At 47.2% G+C, this 12,335-nt stretch overlaps 2 protein-coding genes across 2 annotated transcripts in view; one reads left to right on the top strand and one right to left on the bottom strand.

Moving 5' to 3' along the window:
• Positions 1-12,335, bottom strand: part of nub1 (negative regulator of ubiquitin-like proteins 1) — a 33,722-nt gene that overhangs the window by 10,093 nt on the left and 11,294 nt on the right. The gene's annotated exons all lie outside the window — the stretch shown is intronic.
• crygn2 (crystallin, gamma N2) lies at positions 7,286-11,133 on the top strand. The gene is made up of 5 exons (XM_054736205.2): positions 7,286-7,368; positions 8,055-8,146; positions 10,016-10,172; positions 10,321-10,466; positions 10,943-11,133. Exons 1-5 carry the CDS (start codon positions 7,348-7,350, stop codon positions 11,076-11,078), a joined length of 552 nt encoding a protein of 183 aa, XP_054592180.1. The 5' UTR covers positions 7,286-7,347; the 3' UTR covers positions 11,079-11,133.

Genomic DNA, 12,335 nt, shown 5'->3' with positions numbered 1-12,335 from the left:
GAATCCCGCCCGGGCACTCCTTTCTGCACCTTGCCACATTAGTTTTTCCAGTTGGGAAGTTGTTTTAAGTGTTGCTATTTATCTTAAACGTTCACAATGAGGATATATTAATCCTTTTTGCAATATTTGCGATTGAAAGATGGTTTGTGCCACAAACTTTGTGGTAAGAACTGGCTTTCTTTATGTTACAGCCTTGATACTAAAAAAATAAATAAACAATGTAAAATGGCACCCTGTATTGAATGTAAACGTTGTATAAATGGAAATAAACAATTCTCCAGCGATTTAACTTTTTTCCCCTTCCTTTCTTTAGTCCACTTGACATGGAGCCACGGTTAACTAGTTTGGGGCACATTTTTACTTGAAAAAAAGTATTTAAAATGATCAAGCTTTGGCTTTACAATGACACTGTAAGTTACTAAACATTACGTTGCTCTATTTAAAAGTAACAAGATAAAAGCACTTCAGCACATAAAATTAAGATTGTCACTTGCCAAATAGAGACTACACCCTCCCGTTTACCTATAAGAAATGCCTCAAAATATCTTTAAATTCTTTATTGATGATTTAATTGTAGACAACTAAAATGGCATTTTACTTGCCAAAAAGTGATTGAATCGCTAAGATTTTCATGGAGGCTAAAATTGACCAAATAAGGGTTTATGTATTATCTGTTGATGTTACTGTACTCATACTGCCTACTGTGTCATCAAAAACACCCCAAAAATGGCAAAAAAAAAAGAAAAAAAAAAAAAGAAAAGAAGATAATTTCCCTTGCCAAAAATTGATTACAGTGTCCTGGTCACGTGTAAAGGGTTAAATTGACCTAAATATTACCTTATTTATTATCTCTTGATGTTATTAGTGCCATCACAGGATGCTGGGTGTCTTCCACATTCATAAACGCAGAGTCCTGGTCACCCATAAAGGCTTAAATTGGCATAAATATTACTTCATTTATTATGATGCTGGGTGTGTTCCACAATCATATTCGAATAAACGTGAAAATATTCTGTCCGAATATCTGTTTCTTGTTATAAATATAACAGCTAGAAGGATTTACAGTTAAAATAGGAGAAACACGTGACTCCCCAGGAAGGGTCGTAACACCACTTGCCTCATGCACATAAGTGAACAAATCAAAGCAGCATGGAGACACTCCGTCTCCAACCACCTCTCAGGCAGCAGCCTGCACTCCCAAGTTCTACACGTCACCAGAACATAAACAACCAACACAATAAAAGCAGTGTTATAAAGAATGGAAGGCCTGTAGTGTTTATTCTCTTACAGTAACGACTTATCAATTTTTGGGAGGAATTTAGTTGAGAATTTTTTGGTTTTTATTAATTGTGCAATAGAAAAGTAATCGCTAGATTAATCATCTAAATAGTCATTAGAATAGTCGACTATTCGATAAAATAATCGTCAGAATAATCATTTTAAAAATAATCAGTTACCCCCAACCCTACTTTTTAGAATACCAGGATAGGAAGGATGGTGTAGGTTTATGTTTATTAGATTGATACATAAATACTACCAATAAGAAAGTGTACGTTGGTGTGTGTCAGAAACAGCGTAAGGCTTAATGTCTTTTCCAAAAAAAACAGGTGATGGGCCGGTCTCCAGTCAAAATGCCCGGGCTGAATTTTTGTCCCAGTCCAGCCCTGGCTGTGGTAGCTGGAGAGGAGCTGAGAAACAGCATTAAAGCGTTTGCTGTTTGCTTGTTCACATTTAATTCAAATAGAATATATGAGACATCAGTTATATCATAATTGTATGTATGTTTAACAGTCATGTTAGAGATAAAAGGCAGAATAGATAAAAAATAAACATTTTAACTTTATCTGGTTAGACTGAAGCTTCACGTCCCACAAGGAGCGGTCTCTGTCCCACATGTGGTGAGCTGGGATCTGGTCGTCCTGCTGAAGAATGATTACAGTCATTTGGAATATTTTCAGATGTTTTTATGTTTGGTGTTTATGAATTAACCTCATAATAATAGTTAATTATTATATGATGATCCCTGATTAGTTATTTCGGTTTATTATATTCAGCTCTCTTGAACAGTAGGACTGGTAGAAAACTGCTTGCATTTTGCAAAAACATCACATAAAAATATTTTTTTTAATATTCTCAATAAAATAAAAGTATATAAATGTCAGCGGTCACTCCAAAACCCACGGTGGAATGGATGCACATCTGCAGCACGTGAGGACCTTGTTTGGGGGGAGTTATTTTAGTTGTCACTTTTTTCACAGCCGAGTTCGTGGCTATGAAAAATAGATGCATGTAAACTAAAAATGTATTTTTTTTAATTCTATGCACGTGGTTTGTATTTTAGTACCACGTGGCTTCACGTATTATTGCTGCAGCTCATTGTGGCGGATGTGAAGTAACCCAACATGAAGTGGAAAACAAATCGATGCAATATTCAAAAACAATATATTTGTAGCGTCATGAATGTCCTGTTTTTGACCTAAAGGTCATGATCTGCTGTAGAGCCCTGCACTGGAGCCCCAGGCCTGGGGGTCGGCCTGGCCCTCGGGCCGGGCTTCGGGCCAACGACTGTGTAATTACCTCGGACACGGGCCGGACCCGGCCGGGCGCCTTTATTTTTAACCAAATTCATAAAAAAACTGAAACACTTGAACGCAGCAGCACCTGCCTGCTTCTCACACACCGTTAGCTCAGTTAAGGTGTGTGTGGTTTATAAACGCGCCTTTATAAAGGAATTCTCTAACTGCTGACTGAAACATGTGCCCCTGTTCTAATACGCCGTGTTATGTCCACTCTGATGTCAGAAACGTTCGTTTATCCTCATGAAAACGGCAGCGTTTCTATTTTTACTGGATATTCCAGCCATGGTCTCCCACGGTACCAGGAGGGCAAAATGAGCGCATGTTCTTCCCAAAATGGCGCTTGGGGAAAACCAGAGCGGTGGGTTGGGACGGTGCGCTACTGTTCAGGCCTGTGCCACCCACAGCGACGGCTGGGTTGGTAGCGACGGGGACAGCAGGAGGGGCTGCGGTGCTTGTGCCACTGGTTGTTCCAGTCCTGCCCTGAACACGGGGGGTTGTGGCGAGTTGAGAAGCACCGACGAGCCGGCTTCTGCCGCTAGTGCCTTAGCAGCTGCTCGGTTTAGAAACCAGAAACCTGCGCATGTCGACTCGGTTCACTTCAAAAACAAATGAAAGAAGAGAACGAGGCAAACTAAAACATTGAGAAAGAGTAACCAAATAATTGCGGTGACCGACAGCAGAAGAAAGCTGGCTGAGCTCAGATAGCAACGGCGCGTCTCTGTTCTTATTAATATAAGTTACAAGCAGGTACAGAAGCATGCTGAGGTCACGCTAGACGTGTTTGTTTTCAGGTTAAAAACAGTCATGATCGTTTTCATTTCTCACATAATAAATAATCAAAAGTAGATAAACAAGCTGATGAGCGTGTCCAGCATCATATTAATGTTATAATTAAAGGGTTTCACCTGCGGCTGGGCTGTGACCCACAGATGCGCCCAGAGCTGCACTGATCACGGTGTCCAGGTCTGAGATGATGCTCAGATGTTCTCATGTGCGTGACGTTTAAAATGTCTGCACGCCTGCATGTGTCGGGTACTTCCAGTCTGTCAGAATGACCAACAGCCCTACGATTGCTCCTCAAAATAAACGGTCAACAACGGAGACTATCCAGTTAACGCCATCCCTGCCAATATGCAACTTTTCTGCCTTCTTGTGACGGCAGCATGGCGCCCTCTAGTGGACCATTTTCTGCAGGTTTATAAGCGACCGGCGCTTCCTTTGTTTATTAACCTAGCTATTCCACCATGCCACGCGCTACAGCACCCCATACGTCCCCTGAAAAGGACCCATAAGGGTTTGTTGTTACCTATGCTGACATGTTTTTACAATTCGCTTGACGTTGCTCTGACGAAGGCGGGACTGAAATGTCACAAGTCAGCAAAGGTAACAACAAACCCTCATCACTAGGTTTATAATGAAGAATAGAAAATGTAACAGTTATTCTGCGTTGACTCCAGTTGGGTTTGGAGAGTAGGACCCATCCAATATGGTGGCAATGCTGTTACACTCTCCAGCGCCCCATTATGGGCCATTCCCATCTGTACCGGGTCGGCCCGGGCCGGGTAGCGTAGGTTGTTTACATATCTGGGTGGCCTGGTATTTTCCCGGGCCAACCAAGGCTCATTCCCAGCCCTCTTCTCGAGGGGGTCTGCTTCAGGCCGACCAGGGCCAACACACCCACTGCTGACAGCAAATCCACACCTTCCATTAGAGCAAGCCTCTGATTGGTGGGTAGAATCAGCCCACATGGGCTTAAGACAAGGATGTGTGGAATCAACCGGGCCAGGCTGGGGCCGACTGTGGCTACCCGGCCCGGGCCGACCCGGTACAGATGGGAATGGCCCATTAGGCATCCACATAACCCCGTCTGTGGTGTGGGTACTCCGCCCGAGACCACAATCCTGGACACTCACTGTGCTGGGCTACAACTGGTACGCCAGAACTAAACCAGTCTCTGTCATCAGCTAGTTCACATCTGGTCTGTCTGTCCCCTCAGGGGTCCACATGAAGCCTTCAGACCCAAGCGGGCTGGTTCTGTTCTAGTGATGGGTCTGGATGCGCTGAAACCAGAGTGGCCCTGATGCTGCAGCTGAGAAAAGAATGACCCAGGGCGGTTCTGTTAGTTCCATCTGGGTCCAGTTGTCCCTGTCCACTTGTGGCAGCTCTTTGTACTGATTTATCCATCTGAGGAAGACTAGTCTCTCCAGAACTACCAGAACATTCTGTTGGTGGGAGGATCTTTCATCAGAACGTGAGAAAGCTTATTCTGCCTGATAAAGGTGTACCCCAAGGATGTGTCCTGGGATCAGATTAACTCTGAATCATGATGTCACCAAAACAAAGTTTGACGTTAATGCAGAAAACGTGGTCCCCGGTCTAGTGTAAGGCCCATTAAAAGGTAAAGGACCTGCACTTGCGGGGCATCTTTCTGAGTCGGAGGACTCCGGTGTGTTTTACACAACAGTTAATCATGTATTCACACTGATGGTGAAGTAAAGGCATCCACACCCCTTGAACATGTTGACACATCACAACACACCAACACACCTCACTTCTTTATGGTCTCCCCAACAAACTCCTTCATAAACTGCAACTGGTCCAGAATTCAGCAGCCCGTATTATCACCAGAACCCCTTCCTTTCACCACATCACGCCGGTTCTCCAGCAGCTTCACTGGCTCCCAGTTAAATTCAGGTCCATCTTCAAAATTCTCCTCCATACCTTCAAAGCCATCCACAACCTCTCTCCTCCATATATCTCAGACCTTATAAGTATTCACACCCCGTCCCGTTCACTCAGATCTTCTTCTTCCATCCATCTTGCGGTTCCTTCTGCCCGTCTCACTACCATGGGGAGCAGAGCTTTCAGCCGCTCTGCTCCTCGTCTCTGGAACTCACTTCCCCCAGACATCAGGAACATCGACAGTTTCACCCTTTTCACAACAAAACTCAAAACACACATGTTTAAATCTGCCTACAACCTCTGATTTTATTGAACTGTTTCTCTCTTTGTTTTTTCTTCTTTGGGTTTTATTATTGTTTTATTGTATTTTATTACGTGTTTTGTGTAAAGTGACCTTGGGTGTCCTGAAAGGCACTTTTAAATAAAATGTATTATTATTATTATTATTATTATTATTATTATAAATGGTTTAGATTTTGTGTTACGAACACAAAGTGGAATGAAAATTATTTATTTGTAATCATTCAAATCTGATCCGGCTGGAACCGCAGCTGAGGAGGTCAGAAACCATCTGCTGATGCTTCCAGACCAGCCAGAGAGCAGAAGAAGAAAATATCATTTCTAGAGCGCCTCTCAAGATAAAAACCACGAGGCGCTTCACAAAAACAAAAAATATGTAAAAATATAAAAAAGCATTTAGAAAATGTTTAAAAATATATTTAAAATGAGCAAAAATAGACAATTGGGATTAAAAAATGTAAAGAAAGAGAGAGAGTGAACAGGAAAGAGGGAAACCAGTGGATCCTGAGGAAGGTGGAATAGGTGGGGAGAGCAGAATAAAGAGAGAGAGGTGAAGAAGGTCATACAAAAGCCAGCTTGAACAAGTGAGTCTTCAGCTGCTTTTTAAAGGAGACCACTGAGTCCACTGATCTCAGGCTCAGGGGGAGAGAGGTCCAGAGTCTGGGGGCCACAGCAGCAGATGATCTGTCACCTTTGACCTTTAGCCTGGTGCTGCACAACCAGTAGGCTTTGATCACTGGACCTCAGGGACCTGCTGGGGGTGTAGGGACTAAGAAGATCACCAATGTAAGATGGTGCTTGTCCATGTAAGGCCCTATAGACCAGAACCAGGATCTTGAAATGAACCCTGAAGTTGACTGGCAGCCAGTGAAGCTGGAGGAGAAGCGGGGTGATGTGGGTGTGTTTGGAGGACTTGGTCAGAAGCCGAGCACAGGCGTTCTGAACCACCTGTAGACGGTTCAGGGAGGTTCTGCTCAGACACGTGAAAAGAGAGTTACAGTAGTCTAAGCGTGAGGAGATGAAGGTGTGGAGAACTGTCTCAAGTTCAGAGCGGGACAGAATGGGACTCAGCTTAGCAACGTTCCTGAGATGGAAGAAGGAAGAGCCAACAAGAGAACTGACATGAGAATCCAGGGTGAGAGCTGGGTCAAAGGTCACACCAAGATTCCTGACAGAAGGTTTGATGTGAGAAGCAAGCTGACCAAGAGAGAGAGAGAGAGCTGCAGGCACACAAGACATCCCGACATGAATGCAAGTTATTGTTGTTGATGAACACACGACTCTTAGGGCTGAATGAGCTTCAGACGGTGAAGCTGCAGTCAGAACTCCCGGCGTCCGGTCTTCATTAGAGTTCAAGTGTCTGGTTCCATTTTCTGGTTTAACAAACATCACAAGAGCTGGGAGCCTTTGTCTGTGGAGAAACATGACACGTGCACTCAGCTGCAAAGCTGCACACCAGCACTTTCTATTCTCTCACACACACACACACACACACACACACACACACACACACACACACACACACACACACACACACACACACACACACACACACACACACACACACGCAGCAGAATCAGCACCCATCAGAATGAAGGGAAATGCTGAGACAACAGGAACCTCTAAACCCCCCCCCCCCCTCCCTTTTGTCCCCTCCAGCTTAGGACTGCCCCCCCCCCCGGGCCCCGCCTCGCCCCCCGACATATAAATTGGGGTTTCCAACTTTTTCTCTGTGACATTGTGTGTGTGGTTGTGGGCCAGCTCAGACGGCATCCAGTGGGTGAAAATGTCGCAGTACTCAGGAAAGGTGAGTGACAGGCGACGGCTCGGGTCCACCGGAGGCCCGACGGCTCGGGTCCACCGGAGGCCCGACGGCTCGGGTCCACCGGAGGCCCGACGGCTCGGGTCCACCGGAAGCCCGACGGCTCGGATCCACCGGAGGCCCGACGGCTCGGGTCCACCGGAAGCCCGACGGCTCGGGTCCACCGGAGGCCCGACGGCTCGACGGCTCGGATCCACCGGAGGCCCGACGGCTCGGGTCCACCGGAGGCCCGACGGCTCGACGGCTCGGGTCCACCGGAGGCCCGACGGTGGAGGCAGGACCAGCGGGGGCATCACTTCTAACTAAAAGCTTCCAGATTAAACAGATTTGAGTTCAACACGTTGGGAAGAATTCTGTGAACTTAGATAATCATCAGCTGCAGTTAAAATTCAGTTCACAAACTCTTATTGTTGCAGTTTTAAATTCAAAACAGCACAGAGGCACCTGGGGGTGTGTCTTTGAAAGCATCCAATCAAATGCTTTGGTTTCAGGGTTGCAGTGTAGGGGCGGGGCTGATCTGTGTGTTTGGGGCGGGACCTCTGCTGCCTGTGGGAGCTTTGAAAGGCATGAATCTGTTACGTCTGACCACAACTAAAAACCTGAGAGCAGCGAGTCAGTGGGCGGAGCTTCTCATCTCATCTCCTGTAAACTGCACATCTGTTTGTCTGCAGATCACCTTCTACGAGGGGAAATGTTTCACTGGCAGGAAGCTGGAGGTCAGAGGTGACTGTGATAACTTCCAGGACCGTGGCTTCATGAACAGGTGAAACACGTTAGTTTCGGATTTCGACCCAGAAAACCCTAAACTATTTTAGGAGCCCAGGACTGAAGTGGGCCCAGATTTTTATATTTTAATTTAAATAACATTAAATTTACCCGAACCAAACAAATCCTAATTAACACTCTATTCCCAATGAAGAAACAATCATTTCTTTTCATAACGTGTAGTCTACATCAGAGGTCTCTATGTGGGAAAATGGTACAGCCCTACGCAGGGAGGCCCAGACTTCCCTCTCCCCAGCTCCTCCGGGGGAATCCCAAGGCGTTCCCTGGCCAGGTGAGAGACATAGTCCCTCCAGCGTGTCCTGGGTCTACCTTTAGGTCTCCTCCCAGTTGGACGTGCCCGGAAAACCTCACCAGGGAGGCGTCCAGGAGGCATCCTGACTAGATGCACGAGCCACCTCAACTGGCTCCTCTCGATGTGGAGGAGCAGCGGGTCTACTGCAAGCCCCTCCCGGACGACCGAGCTTCTCACCCTATCTCTAAGGGAGAGCCCAGCCACCCTGAGGAGAAAACTCATTTCAGCCTCTTGTATCCGCGATCTCGTTCTTTGGGTCTCAACCCAAAGCTCGTGAGCATAGGTGAGGGTAGGAACGTAGATCCACCGGTAAATCCAGAGCTGAACATTAGAACTGAAATAAAAACAAAACAAGTGTTCCTAAAACTAAAATGTGCTTCGTTAGTATGAAGTCCAGTTTGGGTTGTTTTATGTTCTTGCTGCATCAAACCAGCAGCTGCTACATCAGTCACATGATCTGTTTTCAGACGGTGTTGTGCCAAATTAGTCCTCCTAACAGAAGCTGCACCCCCTGCATGAGAAAAAGCTGTAAAATGTGGGATGAACAGATGCCCGTCTCTAGTTTTTCCACAGGTGTGTAACTTTAAACGCACAAACTATAACTGAAATGAATAAAACTTAAGAATTTTCTAAATATTAAAATCCACTCAAAGGCAGCCCAGTTGAAGCTAAATAAAATACTGAATTATTGTCGTAAGTCCCTAGTTTTTTTCCAGGACAGGTGGGCGGAGTCAGTGGGGGGTTTGCTAGTCTGACTTCCACGGTGACAGGAACCACCAAATTTTACTGAACGGGTTGTCCTTACCAGACTCAGCAGCTGATATGTCAGCAGGTGTCTCCTCACGTCTCCAACCCAAAGGTCCACCAAGGTGAGCAACAAGTACCTCTCCCATCTACCTGAATCCTCTTGCAGAGGCTTACGTCTCGGCCCGGCCGCTCCGGTCATCACAGGATGGTCGGCTAGCAGTGCCTACACCACGCTCAGGACAATCCAGACTCTTCTCATGCATCGTTCCACAAATGTGGAATGACCTTCCGAGCACTACCAGAACAGGAGCTTCCTTTTCAATGTTCAAGAAACTCCTGAAGACCCTGCTCTTCAGAGAGCATCTTCTAAACTAACACCCTCCCTGCACCCGCCCCCCTCTCTACTGTCCACTCCTTGTTCCCTCCTCTCCATGACTGATGTCAAGTTGTTGTTGTTGTTATTGTTGTTGTTGTTGTTATTGTTGTTGTTAGCCTCAAGGGCAACATGCCGATTATCACTTGAAAGTCGCTTTGGACAAAAGCGTCTGCTAAATACATAAACATAAACATAAACATGAGGCATGTTGGATAGTTACCAACACCTGTCAGCGTACTCTAAGGAACCCTAACCCGCCTTTGGTGACGGGACCCAAAACTCCCTGGCAGCGCCACTGGTCCCCTCCAGTCTGTTCACTGGCTTCACCAACTCTTCATTAGGAAGTATTTCACTCATGCTTTTCACCATAAAAGCATGTTTTTGCTGCCTTTGCTTTGATTTGAATAAGCAGCATGGGTTTTCGTTTTCAGAGTGAACTCCATCCGTGTGGAGAGCGGAGCCTGGATCTGCTACGACCACCCCGACTTTAAGGGACAGCAGTACATCCTGGAGCATGGCGAGTACCCAGAATTCCAGAGGTGGAACTCCCACAATGACCACATGGGCTCGTGCAAGCCAATCCGCATGGTAGGCACCCCACGGCGTGAAAGGGGCAGCTGATGTTCATGTCATTCTTGCTTCTTCATCTTCATGACCTTCCCATCAGGACTCTTCCACGCAGGAGCTTGTCCGGATTACAGTCCCAAGCCACTGAGTCTGGTTTTTATCTCCACAGCATGGAGAACATTATCGCATCGAGCTGTTTGAGAGCTGCAACTTCTCTGGACAGTGTGTGGAGATCTGTGATGACTGTCCCTTCCTGCAGAGCCGAGGTTTCTCCAAGAACTGCATCAACTCCGTCAGGGTCTACGGAGACGGCGCGTGAGTCCCACACAAGCACACACTCCTTCAGCTTAACCTGAAGCTTCTGAACCACCAGTCCTGTCCTGGAGGGGCTGAAACAGTTCCAGACAGGCCAGGACTGACCTTCTGGCAGGTCCACTCATTGGCTGGGACATCCCCAACCCCCCACAGGTGAGAGCAGATGAGAAACCTTTATGAGTTTAGTCCCTGAGAGATGAGCCTGGTTGTGGCTCCAGCAGGGTGAAGATAGTCCTGATACTGACAGTGACACCTGGGGGTTGGGGTCCAATCCAAAGCTTATAGGTTCTGGTCCTGTGTGATCCAGAACCACCTGTTTGGACTTCATGAGAAGTTAAAGCAAGAACCCGAATAACTGCAGATCTGATAAAAGGCTGAGCAAAGTTCCATTCAGACCTTCAAACTTCTTCTGAACTAGTCACATCTGAAGGAAACCCCCAAGCTTACACCTGTGTGTGGCTCCGCCCCCTCTCCAGGTGGGTGATGTACGAGGAGCCAAACTTCCGGGGTCGGATGTACATCGTGGAGCGTGGAAACTACTGTGGCCCCAATGAGTGGCAGGCCCAGAACCCCAACATCCAGTCCATCCGCAGAGTCGTCAACTACTTCTGATGCTGCTGTCAGCTGATCTGTGACCCGGTCCAATAAACAAACACGACTAAGAGAAGATGTCTGGCTGTTCATTACACACACTGTGTGTGTGTTTGTGTGCATGTGCGTGCATGTGTGTGCGTTTGTGTGCATGTGCGTGTGTGCATGTGTGTGTGTGGGTGTGTGTTTGTGTGTGTGTGTGCGTGTGTGTGAGTTTGTGTGCATGTGTGCGTGTGTGCATGTGTGTGCGTGTGTGTGAGTTTGTGTGCATGTGTGCGTGTGTGCATGTGTGTGCGTGGGTGTGAGTTTGTGTGCATGTGTGCGTGTGTGCATGTGTGTGTGTGGGTGTGTGTTTGTGTGTGTGTGTGCGTGTGTGTGTTTGTGTGCATGTGTGCGTGTGTGCATGTGTGTGCGTGGGTGTGAGTTTGTGTGCATGTGTGTGAGTTTGTGTGCATGTGTGCGTGTGTGCATGTGTGTGTGTGTGTGTGTGTGTGTGTGTGTGTTTGTGTGTGTGTGTGCGTGTGTGTGAGTTTGTGTGCATGTGTGCGTGTGTGCATGTGTGTGCGTGGGTGTGAGTTTGTGTGCATGTGTGCGTGTGTGTGAGTTTGTGTGCATGTGTGCGTGTGTGCATGTGTGTGTGTGCGTGGGTGTGTGCGTGTTTGTGTGCATGTGCGTGCGTGTGTGTGAGTTTGTGTGCATGTGTGCGTGTGTGTGAGTTTGTGTGCATGTGTGCGTGTGTGTGAGTTTGTGTGCATGTGTGCGTGTGTGCATGTGTGTGTGTGGGTGTGTGTTTGTGTGCGTGTGTGTGAGTTTGTGTGCATGTGTGCGTGTGTGCATGTGTGTGTGTGGGTGTGTGTTTGTGTGTGTGTGTGTGTGCGTGTGTGTGGGTGTGTGTTTGTGTGTGTGCGTGCGTGTGTGTGAGTTTGTGTGCATGTGTGCGTGCGTGCATGTGTGTGTGGGTGTGTGTTTGTGTGTGTGTGTGCGTGGGTGTGTGCGTGTTTGTGTGCATGTGTGTGTGCGTGCATGTGTTTGTGTGCACGTGTGTGTGTGTGCGCGCGTGTGTGCATGTGTGTGTGCGTGTTTGTGTGTGTGGGTGTGTGTTTGTGTGTGTGTGCGTGCGTGTGTGCGTGTTTGTGTGCGTGTGTGTGTGCGTGCATGTGTTTGTGTGCACGTGTGTGTGTGAGTTTGTGTGCATGTGTGTGTGTGAGTTTGTGTGCATGTGTGCGTGCGTGCATGTGTGTGTGGGTGTTTGTGTGTGTGTGTGCGTGCGTGTGTACG

The sequence above is a fragment of the Nothobranchius furzeri genome, chromosome 7, assembly GCF_043380555.1.
Source record: "Nothobranchius furzeri strain GRZ-AD chromosome 7, NfurGRZ-RIMD1, whole genome shotgun sequence".
NCBI lineage: Eukaryota > Metazoa > Chordata > Actinopteri > Cyprinodontiformes > Nothobranchiidae > Nothobranchius > Nothobranchius furzeri.
This window is presented reverse-complemented; position numbering and strand designations above follow the sequence as displayed.